This window comes from Gossypium arboreum, chromosome 11 (assembly GCF_025698485.1).
Source record: "Gossypium arboreum isolate Shixiya-1 chromosome 11, ASM2569848v2, whole genome shotgun sequence".
Lineage (NCBI taxonomy): Eukaryota > Viridiplantae > Streptophyta > Magnoliopsida > Malvales > Malvaceae > Gossypium > Gossypium arboreum.
This window is the reverse complement of record NC_069080.1, coordinates 5,674,843-5,695,961: the sequence shown is the minus strand read 5'-3', so window position 1 is coordinate 5,695,961 and position 21,119 is coordinate 5,674,843. Positions and strand designations below refer to the sequence as shown.

Genomic DNA, 21,119 nt, shown 5'->3' with positions numbered 1-21,119 from the left:
CAAATTCTACCTCTCGATCAGGGGGTAATCCAGGTAATTCCTCAGGGAATACATCAGAAAATTCGCATACAGTCCAAATCTTACTACACTGACTTTCAACTGAATCCGAATTAATCACATATGCTAAGAAAGCATTACAACCTCGATGAAGAAGCTTGCTAGCTTTAATGGCCGAAACAATACGAATTGATCCACTAGTCCGAATACCATTTACTTCAATTCTATCTTCACTTTCATTCTGAACAATAAACTTCTTCTTATAACAGTCTAAAATCACTCCATGTTCTGATAACCAGTCCATTCCCAAAATAACATCAAAGTCGTCAAATGGCATAATCAACAGATCAATAGGGAATATTCTATCTTGAATCATTAACGAACATCTTCAACATATATGGTTCACTAAAGTAGTTTGTCTCAGTGGACTAGACACTTCTATCATAACTTTAGACAATTCAGACTCTAATTTTTTTGTCTCAACTACTTTCGTATTAACATATGAATGTGATGACCCAGGGTTTATTAAAGCATAAACGGGTGCTGAATCCAATAAGAATATACCTGTCACCACATCGTGAGCATCTTTCTCTTCTTGAGTCCTCAAACATACGCTCGAGCTGGAGCTCTAGCTTCAGATTGTTGTGTAGCACTCTCACTAGTTCTTCTAGTACCACCTCTAGCAAACGAACTACTTGACTGATCCCGACCTCTGGAAGCAAATTCATATCTTTGCACTACTGTCGGTGTTGTTCCAGATATCTTTGGGTAATCTTTAATAAAGTGATCGGTAGCTCCACAACGAAAACAACCTCCAGTCAACTTTCTACACTCCTCTTTGTGCCGGTTTCCACAATGCTCACATATTGGAATTTCAGATTCAATCGGACTTGGATCTTGCCAGAGAACACAGATGATCTGTCTTTTCCGACCTCGATCACTCCTTTCCGGTCGAGAACTAAATCTCCAATTACCTCGTGATTCCTTTGCCCACTTAGGCTGTGGACTTAAACTAACCATTCCGGGACGTTTTTCAGTCGAACGAGCAACTTCAAACTTTTTATCCCTTTCGAGAATTTGTTCAATCATCTTAGCTCTTTCCATTAAATCCGTAAACTCAATGATTCTAAGAGGCATCAACTGTAGTCTAAATTCATCACGTAATCCTCTTAAAAATCTTTTACATCGGTCGGCTTCAGTCGGTACAAACTCAGTGGCATATCTGCTCAATCTCAGAAATTCTCGTTCATAATCCACTATGAGCATCTCACTTTGTTTCAGTGTTAAGAACTCTTGTCTTTTGTCCTCTATGTACATTTCTCCTAAATACTTCTTTTGAAACTCTTTTTGAAAGAAGTCCCAACTTATCTGTTCCTCAAGTACATTTTGAATCACTGATTCCCACCATATGAAAGCTTCATCTTGTAGTAATGAGACAACACACACTAAGCTTTCTTGTGGTGTACATTCAAGTTGCTTCAGGACTTTCTTTGTAGTCGTTAACCAATTTTCAGCAGTAGTCGAATCAATTCCCTTCGCACCCAAAAATTCTGTAGCTCCATATTTTCTCCATTTTTTAATTGGAGCTCTTCGGGTAGTAGGGATAGAGGACGTAGCAGGCATAGTTCTTACCGCTTTTTGAAGAGCATCGGCGATTATTCTAAAGATTTCAGTATTATCACTTCCAACATTCGGTTGATTTCCTACCGGATTCACACTTGGAGTTGCAAACTCCGATTCATTCACATTATACGGTTTATCATCTTCACTATACATCTCTTGATCAGTATCCTCAATGCTTTTATCAGACATTCTTAATGCTATAAAACAAAAATATTCAATAAACATATTAGCATCCAATCCCAACTCAAATTTGACTCAGTAATGGCATGTACCTCTAGATTCACATTGACATTCGATTTAGTCCTAGAACCGGCGAAACCTAATTAGCTCTGATACCAATCAAGATTGTAACGTCCCCCTATTTAAACCTAACTTAGAAATTCCTTTAACTAATCACTTCTAACTTCAATTTCTATCAATTTAACCCATAAAACCTCAATTTATTCAACTAAATCAATATTTAAAAATTCTCTATTTTTCTTCATTTTAACCTCATACATGTAGAACTTTGAATTAGGCATCCATAAATATAAAAATCATAAGAAAATAAGCTAAAACAACTTACCAATCAAACTTTAGGGCCTTCATCCTCAAATTTCCCTTTTTTATTTCTTTCTTTCTTTCCCTTTTTTATTTCTTTCTTTCTTTCCTTCTTTCTTTCTCACGTTTGCTCTCTGTTAGTCTTTCTATCTTTCTTTCTTTCTCACGATTGCTCTCTGTAACTTTTCTATTCTTTACTTATTATTCTTTATTCATTATACTATATTATATTATTATTAACCTATAATAAATATAAAATTAACATGTGTAATAGCTATAACATAAAATATCTTATAGCTATTACACATATATACTAACTATTACACATGTTATATCATACATTCACACACATGGCACTTAGGGTCTAATTGCTAGATTAGTCCCTTTTACTTCTTTAATCTATAATTAAACTTTTATTCCTTATGCAATTTAACCCTTTAAACTAAATTCAAGCTACTTCACTTAATTAAACACTAAATAACCATTCAACTATAATTCATAAATATTTCTAATAAATATTCATGAATAAATTTCACGGAAACAGTACTCAAGACTCAATTTTCGATACCGTAACTTTCGATTCATTACATATAAGACATGTCCCGAGAGAGAATAATTTAATTTCAAGCCGTTTAATTAAAGATGGCATCAAACAAAGAGGTAGATGTGGGAGTAATTGCTAAAGCTGTTTCGAAATTTTTAGTAATTTTACAGTTTGACAGAACCAGTAAGTTTTATGATCTTGGTAATTTGATTTAATTTCTTTCTTTTTATTTTTATCACCAAAATTCTTTTATACAAAACAAATTAACATAAATCAGGAGATTGATAGGGAATATCAGCAATTTACAATTTCCACCACATCACGCATTATGGAAAGCTAATTCAAACATAACCCAAATGCATATACATGTCAAAATCTCCTTAACATCAAATTAAAAGTTAATTTAAGAGCTAATTCCATCAAATGGTCCCAAGCTACTAACTAATTTTAAGTTATAAATTAATTGTTAAACCTAGTAAAGTTTTAATTCATCAATTTATACATTAAATGTTAATTTAGATTTAACGTAAAATATATTTAAAATATGTTTATTAAATTATAGAGGTGTGTTTTTTATGTTTAAAATTTAAAAAACTTCGTTTGAACATCAAATTAATACAATAAATATTTATGTTTTAAATATACTTAAAGTTAAATTTGGGTGACATGTAACCCTCAAATTGACAACTAAAGTGACCAAAAACAGCTTTTGTATAATATTGAAACTTTAATTACTCGATTAATACATTGTGAAGAACCAATTTAGAATCTAATTATAGTGTGAGGATGTCTAATACAGTTAAACTTTTGTATAAGTATATAAGAATACCTTGAACTCAATTATAACTTGAAAATTAATATGAAAATAAAAAAAACCTCCAAAAAAACCTCTCGATTGAATTGATAGAACTTTTTACATAGTCACAATATAAAAATAAGTAGAGGGCTTGTATTATTATTATATTGATTAAAATATGTCATAAATTTTGTACTTTTATAAATTAAAATTTAACCTCATACTTTCATTTTAGGAATTTAATCTTTTTATTTATATTTTTTTATTTTAAGACATCACATCAACAAAAACAACTGAATCTGAATTTTAAAATGGAAAAAACTAAATTCCAAATTTATGAACAGCATGAATACTTTTGAAATATTTTAACCTTAACAATCTAACCATTGAATTTATCATTATAGTTACACTTGTTATGTATGTGAACTTTTCAATCGATTCAATATTTCTATAATATCAATTCAAAATACTATTTAATATACATTTAACGGCTGAAAGTCTTTTTCTATAAAAATAGGTAGACATTTTTAATTTGCTCAAAACTTGACATGCATAATCAACATAAATGAACATGGAATATAACGATTGGATGGTTAAAATATTAATCGTATAAAAAGTTATGAAAGTGTATAAAACTATTTTTAGTTTATACTAGTGTATGCGAATCTCTACTCTATAAACAGCGAGAGAAAACATATATGGCAAATTTGTAAGTACACTCCATGGACTTTCAAGTCATCACCCATTTCTCACTACCAAAAACTGCTGAATCTTAGATAAAGTTACTGAGAAATCTTTTTAGTTTCAAAGTCTTTGAAGGGAGGGGGAAAAAAAAAGAGAAAACATAGTCTCAAGCTTCAGCAAATATCACAAACTAATAACTAGAAACCACCTGGTCAAGATTGTGAAGAGTGAATGATACCAAAGACTCGAGGAAAAAAGTCAATATTATCAGAGGTTCGATATGAGTCAACGTTATTCAACTTTAGGGTGATCACTAGAAGAAGATTCGGCCAAGGCAATATCAGTAGAATACTTTTTGATCCTCAAGGAAATAAGAATGCTTGACATAATCCCAAGTGAAGGTAAAATATAAGACCAAACCTTTGATTTCTGGGAGCCAGATGCTGTAGCAACAGCTGCACCAGCAAGGCTGCCGATGGAAGTGTTCTGCAAGATCATTGGGACACAGCCAATGACCGTAGGAAGCAGAAAATCCACTATGAATCTAACATTTGTGGCAGCTAGAGCATAATTGATGACGTAGGAAGGGATGGGAGAGAAACGTGCAAGAAGGACAAATCTCCAACCATCTCGTTCAACTCCATGGGAAAGGAGATGGAAGTATTTGTTATTCAGGACCCAGTTCATTGCAGAACTTGAACTTTTGAAAACCAGCCTAAACAAATTGACAAAACCAAAATTGGTTATATATATAACAGGAAATTACCGAAAGAAAGAATAATAAATAGATATAAGAAAAGATAAAATATCGATATAGCATCAGATTCAGAATGCTAAGAAAAATGAGTAAGGCTACACTTCTGGCACACAAGCTAGATCCTGGCTCTGTGAAATCAACTACAAACAATGTAGACTTGGCTTTTTGATGAGAGGTTGCTTAAAATAAGTTCACTAACATTATGCCACTTTGTTCATTCTTTCAATGAATGTAGCTGGACAAATAGAGGACGTTAGTAGTAACGTTACCCCCTTTAAATTGAACTTCGCATTAAAGAACAATATTCCGATTTCACCTTAATTTATTATGTCTGAATTTCTGATAAATGCATTTACTTTCTTCCTCCCCTTCAGTTCACTCATTTTTATATAACATTTCAAAGTATAATTGACCAAACAAGTTGACCCAAAGCACAAAATCTGAAGAGTAAAAGACCAGCATTGCAGCAAATCAAATCTTGGATAAAAAAATTAGGAACTTCATTAGTGGAGGAGGAGAGAAAAAGACTTTGCTCTATATCTTGTTAGCACCCATAAACACTTTCACCTAGTTTCACTGCCATCCAAAAATTTCAGCAGCCAGTCTGCATAACATTTGCCTTCATTTGACATCCAATGTACATCAAAATCTAAACCCCTATTCGAAGCTCCAGTTTTACCATAGCCAAATACCCTAAAATCCCTTACTTTTATGTCCCACCATAAACCTAGGGCAGACTTCACTAATATGTCTTGAATGACAACCGATAGAATTTTTTTTTTCCACGGCTCTTCAATTGAAACCCTTTGGTTTAGTTAATTTCTTGAATCAGAAAAGTTTCTAAGTGAAACCAGTAATCAAGCTTTGGATATTTTTAGTGCAAAATTCAAACAAGTTAATTGAAGACTTAAACTACTCAAGATTTTTATTTTACTAGTAATTTTTCTAGATTTAGGATTCTGAAATGTAGGATACTTTTACATCAATTAGTTTTGTTTATTTTCCAAGAATTAAGACTGTTTGGCCATTTTTGGTATTTGTATTTGTATTAGGTATTGTTGAAGCATATATAGTGGCTATTTTCTTTACCAATTTATAAATTTTATCCATTTCAGATCAGAGAACTGTCATAAAATTAACCAGCTAACTGTCCTACACCAATAGTATTATAGCTTAAAGATCAAGACACTATTGTAATTCTGGTTAACAATGGATACAACTGCAAAACCAAATCAAATGCTAAAGCTCTTTATCAAGATCAGAAAAGGCTGTACGCAGTGCACAAAGCTTTCTCACTATGAGCAGGGTCTGGAAGAAGGTTAAAAATTGATAAAAACTAAATTGAACCGGTAATAGCCAGTTTTATATTAAAGATCATACCATTAACTCAAGTGCACAATTTTATTAACTATTAACTGTCCTTAATATTAATTTAACATTAAGTTTAGTTTTTAAATATCTGAAAGTACTTTCTATCAAACCAACTGATCCAATCAGTCGGATTGATTGGACCAAAAATCAGAGATCTGACTTATTGAACCTCCAGTCTAGTTATTATTAAGCTCATCAGGTTGAAGTCTTTTAGTAATTGATAGTTCTAATGGTAATACTATTGAGATATTGTTATTCAATCAACATTAGGTGCCACTACTAGGGAACCCTAGGACTGAAGGTAGGGAATTTCACCTCTTCTTCTCTTTCAGATCGAAATACTTATGCCCACAAAGATGCTCATGAAAGCTGATATTTTGGAGGGCAAAACTAGCAAAAATCGGTACTATAATGGATACCAAAATATGATGCAACAACACTAGCAAAGATCCTATCTAAGATTAAGCAATGGAAAAGATTGACCAAATTTGATCCGTCATGTTATTGGAAACCTATTTAGATGAGGCGGTGTTCAACACTATCTGGCTTTACTCTCACCATGCCTTCCCCAAAACCATTGGATTAATAAAGATAATTCAATTCATTCAACCACGATTCAAAGGAGAAATGAATTCGGAAGCAAACAATGGTGATGAAAGCAAATCAGAGAAGGTTCAAATTCAAATAGATCAGAAATCGAATGAACTAAAGAAAGTTCAAACAGAAAAAGCAAGCAACCATCGAAAACATTTAAGATCAGAGTGACATAATTCATTAATATAAAAAAATAAAATAAAATAAAATCGGAAGTAACGGAGAGCAGAGACGGGACCTGCCAATCCAGAAAGAGAGAGAAGCCCCCATAATCTTAGCGGAAAAGACGCAAAGGACGGCGGGGATGAAGCCGAAAAGCATAGCAGCGCCGGCCTCGAAGAAAACGGCGTAGGGCAAGCAGAGGGAAAGAGTGAGGGTGTGGACGGCAACGTAAAGAGGGATGGCCCAAATCCCCAATCGATCCGACCATTGGTGGAAATAGCGAAGAGCGGCGTCTTGGTCGAATCCCAATGCACCTCCATAGTGCTTGGCTATAGCAATTACACCCACAAACGCCCCTACTTTGAACAACGTCCCTAGCTTCATTTTTTCCCCTTGCTTTAGCTAATGCTCTCAGTATACAAGTCGTCGGTCGGCATTACTCGTCTCCTAGTATATATGTATATAATACTAATATATTCTAAGATAATAAACTTTCCCCAATCCCTCCTCTCCCTCTGCATTCCCCGACACCAATCTATAACACTAACGTAGTTAACCAATAGGGATGTACAAGAAATAGTTAATCGGTTAAATCAAATCAATTCAATTTCATAGTGTTTTTAATCTATTCAGTTATTTAGCGTAGAATAGACGGTGCCTTATGTTTAATTTACTGTTTGTATTATTTATGGTAATATTATTATATTTAATTTTATCGTCACTAATATTTTTATATTAACATCAGATAAATATATTGTTTATCTGAACTCATTTTTAGTTCATCAATTTTAGGTTTTGTTTATTCAAACTAAATAATATTTACATGTTCTTTTATTAACCATTCTATCAATGATAACTTTGAAAATATCGTTCATCATAATGAGAATAAACTGGCCAACTTTAAAATGCTGGCAAGATTCTACATTGTTCCATATCCATTTCTTAATCTTTGGAATACAAGTTTTTCCTATTTATTTCTTTATTAAACAAATGTGCATTTTCATTTAAAACTTTTCTTACTAAATTATTTTAAGCAGACATAACATGATAAATGTATAATTAAGGCTTTTGTATTAAAAGTAAATTTACATTTTACTTCTTTGATTCTAAAAAGAATAATTTAATCTATGTACGTTAAATTAAAAAGTAAAATGATCCTTTTTGTTAAAATTTTCATCAAATTCAACTATTGAAATTTGATGTTATATGTCAAAATGAGGACCAATTTGCAATTCGGCTCGCTAAATGTTATAAATTGGCTTATAAATTTGAATATACAAGTAAAACGAAATAAGTAACATATCATAAATTGGCTTATAAAATCTGAATTCAATATATCTAGTCATGTTCTCTTTGTTTGTTTTCTTGTTATCCATGTTTTCGAATACAAATTATTTACGGGTGTGACAAGACGTCATTCGATTATCGTTATTGTTGGTTATAAATTGATTAGAGGTAACATGATAAATTATCATTATTTTTACATAAAACAACATATTCTTTTATCGATTTGTTATACTTAAAGATTTAAGGTGAATCAAGATATTAGAATTATGCACATTTAATATAAGACTTTGGTTTAGGTATTTAAATAAATATATATTTCTAGTTGTTGATAAAAAATAAAAAATAAAAAAAAAGGAGAGAATTTCGTTTTTCTTAGTCTAATTTATTAATGCAAACTTGCGTCTAAGAAGATATCACAGGAGAGTTGAAGGTTGGGGTATAATAGTAGCCAATACTTAAATGTTGCAGTCAAACAGTAGCCAAGGATAAATATACAATTTTTCAACAGAGGAGAATGATATGAGTTCAAGTAGTAGTATATGTCTATTTTAGTATTTTAGTATTTTATTATTTAAATGAGCTTATATTTAACTATCACAGATATATTGTAAATAACACTCTTTAATTATATTTGGTTAGGATAATTTAGTTAAAATTTTATCCTATTTAGAAGTTTATTTAGGGGATTAAATATTTATTTAATTAGAGATTTGATTTATATAAGACTTATAAATTTAAATTTTTATTTAGATTTTACTTATATATATATTGAGGTAATACAAAAGAAAGGAATATCATTTCTCTCGTTTGGTTATCCTTTTTATTCAGATAAGGAAAAATTAAAGGAGTTGATTATCTTTTGCTTCCTTTTAAAGTGTCAAATTTTTATTTACCTCGAATCAAAGGAAAAGCTAGAAAAAGAGATAGATAAAATTTTAATAATTTATTTACCCTTTTTATATTTTATGTAATTATGTTAAAGAAAATATTATGATTATAATTACTACATTCCATTATTTTATTTCCTTTCCACTGTTTAACCAAACAGAAATGATTAAATTTATTTTACTTCTCTTTCCCTTGTTAATTTTAACAACCCATGAGCCTTTGTTTTCAAGGTTAAGAGATTCATCATTGTTATTATTTCCCAGGTTGTTTATTTTTCCGCTATGCATGTTTTTAGGTTTAAGGTTTAATTGGAGGTGGCATAGGACAACACCATGTGAGTATCATTGTTGTTAGCTACAAGTTGATTAGAGATTGACAAAAAAAATGAATCATCTTATTGTTTTACATCAAAACATATTATTTTGTTAGTTTGTTAAATATAAAGATTTGAAATTTTTTTATCATCTCGAAACATTTCTATTTTATATTGTAATTAGATTTACATAATTTCATAACCAATTATGAACAGTTGATTAGACCGTTGATACAAATAATATTTAAATACTAAATTCGTCCCTTATAGAACTTCTGCCCAGCAAAAAAATCTCTCTGAAAGATAAAAGAAAAAACATGTTCTTTCGTTTCTATAAAGAATTCTTCAAAAAATTTTAAATCTAATTTTTTTCAAAAAAGCACATATAATACTTTTGTGTTTACGAGCCAAAGTTTTAACACAAGAAAACTAAAGTATATATTTTATTTGATATAAACTCTTTTTTTTTTTTTTTGAAGATCCACTGTGATAATTAGGGGAATCGGACCACGTCGGCTTATTAATAGATGCTCTAATGTGTTACAAAATTTCACCTTAAATAATGATCCAATGAGCGAAAATAATCGGAATTCTTGTATCTAACTTTTTCATAACATTATCTAATAAAATAAATTTTCTAACATTTGACTCCCTCTGAATACTAAGTTTTCAGATCAACCCAAATTTAATTTTAAATAATTATAATAAATTATGCAAAATACATATTATGCATTAATAAAAATATGAACATAACATAACCTTAAAAATTACTAATCTAACCTAATAATCAAAACCAATACAACCCACATCATACATTCAAAATTAACCTTAAAACATAAGCAAATGACACAATTAACCTCACAAAAATGATTATCAAAAAGAAGAAAAAAAATATGCCCCACAAAAGAATAAAACAGTGAGTAGTGACATGTGTTGGTCGGCAAAAACATTTGGGTAAATTTCTCGGATCAAGCCCCACTTTTTGGCGAAAACTTATAAGGGGGACTTATTGATTTTACAGAATTCAACTTAATTTTTATAAGCTTATTATCGATTTTTCTTTAAAATTAATATCAAGATAAAAATAAAAAGGGTAAATTTTTTTCTAAACTTGTAGTTCATAAATTTCATTTTCAACAATACTTAATATTATTAATTCGTATATCCCACATTATAGTTAGGCAGTCAATTCTAACCCATTTAAAAAAAAATTGACTAATTTACTTAAATAAACTTGATTTAAAAATATTAAAAATTGACCAATTTATCTAATTGTAATTATTTTTTAAATCCTATTCAACTTGATTTGAATAAAAAAATGAATCAAAATAAAATGACTTGAATGTAAAATAAGCGAATGAATTAAATTTAAATATAATTCTATTTAATAAAAAACAAAGAGGGTAACATAAATTATTAACCTGTTTCAAATTTAGAATTTGTAAGTAATTTTGGATTATGATAAAATATCTAATTACCATATGTACATATAAATTCATCGTATATTTGCTCTTTTTATGTTTTTGCATGCTACTATATTTTTCATTTGTTAAAATTAATTTTAAAAAAGTTAAAATAATATAAAATAAAAATTAAATTATTTAAAACGAAAAAATATATGACTGATTGTATAAATTAGTCTAAAATTTTTGTTTGAAATGATGATTTAACATGCACGTCAACTTATCTTACATTATTAACAAAAATTAACAACTTAATAATTAAAATATTATAACGCGATAACGTAAATTTATTAGAAAACAAATCCGCGGGGTAGAAGAATTCTGTTCCAGTCCCTGTAGCAGGGGGCTCTCTGCCCAAGTCTTTTATGTAATTCAGATTTGTCTTAGTTGATTATGAAAATTTCCATAAAAAAATTGCATGACATGTAAATGTTATGATGTTTATATTTACTTTATTATATATTGATAAAATAAATTTAAATTGAGGCTGAGCCTTACCAACCATGGATGAGATGCCTGCACTGCACCTCACCTCACCTCACCTCTGTAGTGTTTTACCAATGCACGTAAGTCCGTGTGGGTCAAAGTCAAACTTTGAATTGAATGGACTCTCCAAGTATCCATATATTATTAGAATCTAGAAAAAAATAGTGGGTAAAAAACGTTATTACGATCAAGATAAAGCAAATGAAATGGCCTTAATTTTTTTTAATTAAAATAAAAAATCAGGTAAATTCTAGAAGAGATGGGTCAACCACAATCTAAGACGTCGATTTTGACAAATTAGATTAAGATAATCAAAGTTGTGGGTGGGCCGACCTTAACCAAATGCTTCAAACCATGTGATACTGTTTTCTTTTTATTTGTCTTTCTTGTATGGGAAGAATGTTTCACTCGTGGAATTAATGTGATGTATGATTCTAGACATCTTTTAAAAATATTTAATCCTAAAAATGCTTCTCTCATACCCAAGGCTTCATCGAACCACCCTACCTAACCAAATATTTCATGCATATTTAAATTCTTTGTTTTGGGTAAATTAATTATATCTTTACCTCGAAAATAAATAAATTAATTTATATATATTAAATATGTAAGTAAAATAATCACTTTCTTAAAATATACTATTTATTCAATATAAAAATATAACAACAAAATTAATTTTCGATTTTTACACATTTATATTTTTAAACTAGTAATGTTGAAGAGTTAAAAGGGTTAAAAGCTTTAGTAATATATATTTTATAAAATTTGTTTATAAGTTTATGGTTTTAATAATTTTAAAATATAAAGAGCTTAATTGATTTCTTTTAATTTATTATCAAGGCTTTTTTTATTCTTTACTCTTATTAATTTTCAATAAAAGAGTAGGATCAAATTGAATAAATAAGTAAAAGTTTAGAGCTAAATTGATTATTATACCTTATAGATAAACATTAAAATAAACATTTAATGGTATAATTGTAACGGAGGAATTATTTTTACTCACTTATCTAATATACAATGGTTAATTTTCTTATTTTTTCAATAAAAAATTAAAATGCAATCTAGAATATAATATAAAATATTTTATGATACTTCTGTGAAATGTGAATAATTTAAGTTAATAATCAATTTTCTAATTACCCTTTTAAATAATGATTTTCCTTTTGCTTAAGTCCTCCATGTAAACCCTCTCAAGTCTAAGTTGAAAATTTTTAGGATTATATAATCTTTTTTTTGGTATAAGAGAAGTAATAAGATAAAGAAAAATTCGACAAAAGCGAATCCTTTCCAATTTAATCATGTACAATAATTGAAGCACTTTCTTTTGTGATTGCATGAAATTGAAGCACTTTCTTCTGTGATTGCATGAAATTTGACTCTTAAAGATTTTGAGAATGTTTTTTTGCTAATCCATTCGTAATCTTATTCCTTTCTCTGAACACATGTCTAACGCAGATCGTCTATAAAAGTTTGAGAAGGTACTTGATGACACGCCCCACAACAGAAAAAAGTTGTTCATTTTCATTTGTTTGAATTACTTCGATAGCTTCAATCCTACCCGTCTCAAATATTACCCTATTTAATTAATCTAGTTAAAGCGGGTTTAAGAGCACCTCATATTTCCGTCAAAATCACTATATTCGCAGGATTAAAAAAAAACTAACTTCATCATTTTTTAATAAATTTGACACAGAGAATTTATTCATTCATTTTAAAAGATTTTTCATTAAATATTAATTGGTTTGAGAAATTTTGATACTCACAAATGAAACACTCTTAATACCATTTCATTTGGACAATGTATGCATCACTTTGTTTTGGGTCAGTGAAGTCATTATGAACAAACGGATACCGTAACTATAAGATGCGACAGTTATTTCGTAATTAATTATTTGGAAAACACTCATGCTACAAGGTAGTTTTAAAGGAAAAAAGATTATTGATACGGTGGCGTTTTAGGGGAGGAGTAGCGGTCACCTACCACAATCGATCTGATTCAAAACACAAACGCGGGATACGAGGTGATGGCCCCAATTGGCGTCGGAGGAGCAAAGGGTCGGAGAAAAAAATAAAGTTTTGTGCAGTCAAATATGAACACTGTCAAAAATTGACACCACAAACACGACAAAATACAAAACACCAAACCCATGGTTGTACGTACAGTATGTGCCTGAATTAGACCAAATAGGTTCCCCATTGTCTCACGCCTCTTTTTCTCTAAAATTTAAAAAAAAAAAACAACAACAAACCCTTTTCTGCATTCTAAGTCTACGCCTTTCTCATTTTCAATTTGGATTACTAGTAGTAGTAGTAGTAGACGACTTGTAGTACTATAATAATATAAGGTTGTTTTCTTTTTAAATAAAAAATTATTATAAATATAACTTATAAAGTCCTTTGAATTTGCATATATACCCATTAACCGCCCACTCTCGTCGCCCCCTGGAAAAAACAAAGTGTTGTTATTTGCATCATCATCATTATCATCTTAATCCACCATTTCGGGTTAAAACTTGTATGGGCTAAAAATGGGCATCAAAATTCTAAATCCATGGTGGTTTCGGTTATTGAGAAACCATTTCTCCTGTCTCCACCGCCACCTCCACCACCACCACCATCACCACCACGAGCCGCCTCGAACGATCAAGGTCATCAACTGTGATGGGGTCGTCAAGATCTACGACCGTCCGGTTCATGTTTCCGAGCTATTGATCGAGTTCCCTAAGCACATGATTTGCCGTTCCGATTCGTTTTACATAGGCCAAAAGATCCCGCCTCTTTCCATGGACGACAAGCTCCACTTCGGCCACGATTACTTCCTTCTCCCTCAACAGGCTTTCCAGTCAGCTTTATCGTTCGTCACCATCGCCTCTTTCGCCAACGCCAGATATTCGTCGTCTCGGGAATCGGGAAACGCGATGTTGAAGAAGGCCGCCGCTTGCCAACCTTTCCACATCGAGAAGAGCGCGTCTGGGTGTTTAAGGTTACGGGTTTCCGATGAGTTTATACGTCAGTTAATGGAAGAAAGTAACGTGAAAGAGGGAAGTGGTGATGAGAGTTGCAGTAGAATATGCACCACCCCTCAGTTACAGAAACAGTACGCATCGCTCGTTGGTTCACGCCATTGGAAACCCACGCTGGAGACGATTAAGGAGAAGAAGAAGAAGAGGAGGAGGATTTCATTTGGAATGAAGAGAAAAAATAAATCGGTGTTGAAGAACAACGTAAAGAGCCATCGATCATCATCTCAGCAGCATCACGGTGATGTAATCACTTGTGCAAAGCCTCAGTCGAAGCCCAAGATTAAGTCTAAGATTAAATCATCAAGAAAATTATGACAACCGATTTTCATTTTTTTTTACATTGTTCCTTTACTTTTTTTTTTGTATTTTCTTTTATAATGTATGAAACATCTCATTTTGTTGGTATATATTTGGCTGCAGATTACAAGAAATTTTGTTGAGTTTTTCTTTAAGTTTATTTCACTCTTCCATTCATCGCTTTGAAATGTTATTTCAAAGCCACCAAAAACCACAATAGATTGAGGAAACAAAAGAATCCCAAACAAACGCAATTCTAAGTGTAGTTCTGGGATTTTTCACGCATTATTTGTTGAAACGAAGTTCAAAAATATAAGAAAGAAAAGGTTGAGACCTTGCGCGGAATTCAAAAATTCTCAGTCAGTCGGCGGCGAGCCGGCGGCTGCCACTCCCACCATCTAACGGGTGGAATCTGGGCACTGCAACCATTTCATTTCTGGGTTTGATGAGTTTTCCGTTTGAAACTTGAGATTTTAGAGAGAGAAAGTCTAGACATTTCAAGCGCAAACACAGAAATTTTTTTATGGTAGGAAATTAAACGGATTTTTAAATAATTAAATTAAATTAAATTATTATATTTTTAGGGATAAAAGTATAATTTTATATTTATTAATTTAAAATTTTAAAAATTTAAATAAAAATTTTTCGTTTTAAAAAGAGCGAGCCTAATTATTATAACTCCTTTAATATATCATAAAGTTAATGAGAGATGTTTTATTTTTGTAGGTTTGAAAATTAATGTTTTAATCCTATGTAGAAACATTATTATTAATATAATGTTATGACATAACGGTAGTTAACATGACATTAAATTAAATTAAAACTTAAACCATAGTTTTGATTCAAAACTGCAGAAATAATATATACATATATACATATATATGCTTTTGGCCTCAAAATTGATTTTTATTCAAATTTTTTACACAATTGTTGTGTTTAAATCGTTTGTAATTTGATTCATGTTAGCCACCATTAAATCATGTCATTCTATTTGTGTTCAAAATTAAGAGGCTTTTTAATTTAATCTAATGCCGCGTTAGTCACCATTAAACTATATCATTATAGATACTAAAATATCAACTTTTCAAATGTACAAAGATTAAAATGTTCCTTTTAATATAAGAGGAACTAAAATAAACTTTTGGATATGGTACAGGGACTTGCAATAACCTTTAACATACACATACCACGTTTTTGTTGGATAAGTCGGAAGCCATAGGTTTTTTAGTATTCGGATTTGAATTTCACTCTATATAATTATAATATGTAAGTTTCCAATCTCATTTTATGCTTATGTTATGCATAGATTTTATTCAGTTTATTCTAATTATTTATACATGATATTTTGTATTCATTCGATTTTATATTATAATTTTTGAGATATAAATTTTATTTATACTATATGTAAACAGTAAACATTAAAAGAAAAAGCCTAGAGAAAAAAAAAAAAGGGGAAGAATGTTGAATTATTTTTAGTATTTAAATAATATTTCAAGTAATAATAAGTTTTATAGTATATTTTTATAGGTGTATTATTTTTAAAAATTATTATATATGAAAATATGAATATAAAATATCATAACATAATTAGAAATATTAATATATTATAGTTGATCTTTTATAAAATTATTTTACTTCTAAAATTTTAATAATTTATTTTAAATATTATAAACTGATTATTTCTTATATAGTAATAATAAGTTACAAGAAATTAAATGTGAACCCATATATGATTGAGTTTAAATTATATTAAGATGACACTTATAAATGCGTTTTACGGTCTAGGTCTAATTCTTTTTGAGTTAAGGTGGTATTTAAATAAAAATTTTTAAAATGTCGACTTCAAGATTTAAACTTAGTCTAAATATAATTATTTTAAATTTAGAGTTAAATTATTAAAAAATTAATCATTAATAATAAAATAAAAATTTAAGGTTTATGGTTAGTACTAAATTTAGGGTTAAAATTTTAAATTTGACCTAATTAATTAAAAAGCTTATAGTATTGCTTTTATTAACTAAAATTAGTTACCTTTTTCTACCTTAAAAACAAAGTGTTTTTTTTTTTTTCATTTTTAGTCTATATGTAAAACACAGCATGTACCATGTCGCAACGTTTTTTTCATTCCTTTTCCTTGAAAAGACATGCTTGTTTGAAACTTTGAATGCATCTTCTCTTTTTTTTTTTGTTAGGAAGTAGATTAATGTGTCTATTTTTAAATTAGGGTCTAATTCTTTAACGATTGTTCAAATAAGTACACTCCTTTAAAAATGGTCATATAAGGACTAAATCTTGATAAGAGTAATCAAATAAGAGGTTTTCACGCATTAGACTCTAATTTGTAGTAAAAATTAAGAGCATATTGAAGTTTTTAAAATTGTACACATGACAGTTGAGTTAAATAATGCTTGAAAAGAAACTAGCAAAATAAAATAAAATAAAATATCTTATATACGACATTTGAAAAGCTTTTATTTCAACACTTTCGAAAAGGTTTGTCACTATGTTTGGCCCTCATTTGAGCATATTCAAAAAAATTTTAACCCTTATGTGCTAAAAAATTTCCAATTTGAGCATTTAGTGTTCTTTTTCTGGTATAATTACAATTTATAAACTAGAGAGAGAAATGAAACAACTCACAAACTTTTTTTAACATTTTACTTACCTTGCCTTTAGGGATGCTAATATGGAGTTACGGTTAATCGACCTACTTACCCCATCCATTAGAACTTGACCTAATTTAAGGTATCAATAATTAGATCAAAATCACCTATCATAGGATCATTACTTTCGTTCTAACAATAATTTTTAGATGCCGTGGTAAAATACATTGTACTTCAATGAGAGAACACAAATGCAAATATTTGAGATGACATTATTGGAAATGACAACTATAACTCCTGAGTATGGACTGTAAAATGGACATGAAGACTATTAAAGAAAACTTTATAGCTAATTACTTTTTTTCCGATCCAATGCAGGGTTAATATACTTGATCTAACTTTTTTTTGCATCTAAGAAAAGTAAAACATCATTTCAGATGTAATTCACCTTTTGAAACGATTTTTGAGCTAATAAACACTAATACCATGAATTGCAATTGTGACTTACTTCGATCAACTTTTGATGAGCAATTAGCCCAGTGGATTCTCCGACTTCCTTCATTTGAACAACGCCTAGATGATTTGTTGGTCTGGGTTTGGAAGATACAGGGTGCTGCACAATGGAAAGTGGCGCTACAAGCAACTTAGAGCGGATGGTGCATAGACCATAAATCAATCACATATTTCCCTAGACCCTACTATAAAAGCTTTCTAAAACAACCTATGGCTCCTGCCTATTTCTAGCAAAATTAAAATATGTTTATGGACGATTTCAAGAAATTTGATTCCCACAATGGAAAATCTTCATGTGGAACATGTTTGTGCAAGTGACTTATGCCCCTGTAGCTAATTGATTGTAGAGGATGCCATCCACACGTGTAGAAACTGTGACAACATTTCTGGGATTTAGGACTGCTTTAGTATATCCATGTAAGAGTCTGCTTTTGTGGTAGAAGCGTGGACATGCACTATGGCCCTCCATTTTGCCATAGATCTAGGTTTCAGGAGGGTTGTACTCGAAGGAGATAGCTTGAGTGTTATTAAGAAACTCTAGAGCCATACAGTTGATAGATCACTCATAGGACCTTTGACTGAAGAAGAGAGTTTTACTTTAGTAGTTCAAAAACTTTAGAGCTAAGCACACACTCACAAGGAAATATGGTGGCTCATGCACTAACTACTGTGGGGTTGGATTAAACTAACAGTAAATATTGAATTGAAGACTCCACTTTCATGGTCGCTTCACCGATTCCGACATGAGATGAGTTTATTAAAGGTTCAAGAATGAGAAACTGGTATTTTGCTCTTTTGGTTTACAATTGAATGTTAGTATAAGTAACGATTTACAATATAGTGCAGTGGAAAAGATTGAACATAAATATCTCCAGTCATTGCCTGAACTAAATGCCCAAAATCTAAATGTTGTGACACCACTGTCAAGTATGTCAAACCACCGACGAGGATATCGAATTTAGCTGTACAAAAAATTGAAAATCACCAAAGTCTTTTAAACACTCAAAAACCTTACTAGATGGTGTATAACTCCTTATCTTGGAAATGGAATTGCCTTTTGTTTTTTGTTCTTAGGGACCTTAAGCTAGTCAGTATTTATAGTGATGGTTCTCTTAAGTTTCTTAAATTGAGTGCGGGTTTCAGTAATATGTGACTTAAATTTTCTTATGGCATAAATATCCAAGCACTCCAATTGGAGAAGAATGTTTTCCTTCCAAAACTTAAAATTTTCATTAGTTAATTGTTAAATATATATCTTATTAGGCATATTCACAGGTTGTAAAATTGTAAAATGAATGAATATACGTGCTTAACAAAAATTTTGAGGCAAATGTAAATTATAACTTATCAATGCAAATTATGTAAATAATGAATCTAATGTCATAAAAATTGCTTGGGGCTAAATTTTTAATTCAATTAGATCCATTTTATAATAGAATTATTTACTATCTTTTGATAACAAATATTAAATTCATTTTACAATTCTTGTGGGTAACTATAAAAGTCATCTTTATGGAATGAGATTTAATACATATGCTTTCCATATGTAATTTTTAACTTTAATAATTTTATTTAACTCAAGATCTTGTGACTAGTATTTAACTAAATAAAATTATGAAAATCACTTAGCTAGATATTAATCCTTAAACTTTATTCAAGATTGTTGCTAAATCATCATGCAACATCTAATGTCTATAAACCTTACGAGATTCTTACACTACAATAAATAATTTCATTTAATCAAAGTTGTTGTGGCTAATTCTCTAATTAAATAAAATTATTTGGATCCTGGACATATATTCTAGAGTTTTATTGCTAAATACCTTATGCAATAAGTCTAAAATTTTCATACACCTAAAAATATATGTAACTAATAACAATAAGTTTCTCAAAATTTTCACTAAATTATTTGTAACATAATTGATTTTAGAAATTTCACTTTAATAAAATCTAATGATTTTGCACTAAAGTTTGCAATAAAGATTCTCACAAAATGTTCAAAAATAATAATTAAAAAAAAACATGGCATTGATATTTTGAGAAATTTATAAACTTTTAAAACTAGACAAGGCAGAGATAAACCTGGCTCGGATACCAAATGTTAGCATAAATAATGGTTTACAATATAGTGCAGCGGAAAATATCGAACATAAATACCTTTAGGTATTGCATGAACCAAATGCCAAAATCCAAATATTGTGACACTACTATCAAGTATGTTAAACCACTGACAAGGACATCAAATTTAGCTGTACAAAAAATTGAAAAACTGAAAACCGCCGAAGCCTTTTAAACACTCGAAAACCTCACTAAATGTTGTATAACTCATTGTCTTTAAAATAGAATTGTCTTTTATTTTTTGTACTTAAAGACCTTAAACTAGTTGATATTTATAACAGTGATTCCTTATAAAAAACCACAAACTACATATCCCATTATCACGTGTACAAATTAATTCCCACTAACCAACATGCAACATGAAAGTGGTGGGGGGTAAGGGAAACATGGTAATAACCCCACAAACCACAGCAGTTCCAACATTGAAGACCCAATGTCTTATGGCTTTTCCTAACCAAATGAGCCAACATCGATTTTAAACAACCTTTATTGTAACACGATTTTAGCTAGGGAATTTTATCTATCTTCAGTTTTTGGAACCTGTAAATAAAGCTTACTTTATTGATTAGAATAAACTTTTATGCAAGAAAATATATATGTATAAAAAAAAAAAAAAACACCCAACCTCCTTTAAAGGTGGTTTATGACGAGAAAAGTTGAAAGAGATCTAAATCTTTAAAACAAAATAATATTACTTTAATCCCTTTAAATTTTATAAAATTATATGTTAGTAAATAGTAAAAGCGTAACATGAACTCACAAAATGATAAAATTTTAATTTAATTATTCACAATTTATAAAAATATAAACTAATACAATAATAAAATTATATTCTAACTCTCATATACATGACTCAATTTCAGCTCCCAAAAATACTGAATAGCTGAGTCTAAAATTTGAAATGCATTACCATAATGCATTTTAGGCATATTGGACCAACACAAATGATCTACATTATTATTAAAAAGTACTTTAATATTTATGTGTTATTTTTAATAATTATAAAATGTAGATTTTGTTATTAAAATTTCAAACTGTAAACATGTTAACTCCAACTTTA

At 29.9% G+C, this 21,119-nt stretch overlaps 3 protein-coding genes across 4 annotated transcripts in view; 1 reads left to right on the top strand and 2 right to left on the bottom strand.

Annotated features, from left to right (window-relative positions):
- LOC108474002 (xyloglucan endotransglucosylase protein 34) overlaps nt 1-21,119 on the bottom strand; it is a 60,249-nt gene that overhangs the window by 12,861 nt on the left and 26,269 nt on the right. The gene's annotated exons all lie outside the window — the stretch shown is intronic.
- LOC108470827 (uncharacterized) lies at nt 4,246-7,696 on the bottom strand. The gene is made up of 2 exons (XM_017772310.2): nt 7,145-7,696; nt 4,246-4,899 (listed from the first exon to the last, which is right to left on the bottom strand). Exons 1-2 carry the CDS (start codon nt 7,450-7,452, stop codon nt 4,476-4,478), a joined length of 732 nt encoding a protein of 243 aa, XP_017627799.1. The 5' UTR covers nt 7,453-7,696; the 3' UTR covers nt 4,246-4,475.
- On the top strand, nt 13,898-14,959 carry LOC108472913 (uncharacterized). The gene has a single exon (XM_017774478.2). It carries the CDS (start codon nt 14,034-14,036, stop codon nt 14,841-14,843), a length of 810 nt encoding a protein of 269 aa, XP_017629967.1. The 5' UTR covers nt 13,898-14,033; the 3' UTR covers nt 14,844-14,959.

Coding starts and splice junctions, on each gene's coding strand:
- LOC108470827 (XM_017772310.2), bottom strand. CDS start 7,452: ATGAAGCTAGGGACGTTGTTCAAAGTAGGGGCGTTTGTGGGTGTAATT. Junction 4,900..7,144: donor CTCTCTTTCTGGATTGGCAG/GTCCCGTCTCTG, acceptor CAATTTGTTTAG/GCTGGTTTTCAAAAGTTCAA.
- LOC108472913 (XM_017774478.2), top strand. CDS start 14,034: ATGGGCATCAAAATTCTAAATCCATGGTGGTTTCGGTTATTGAGAAAC.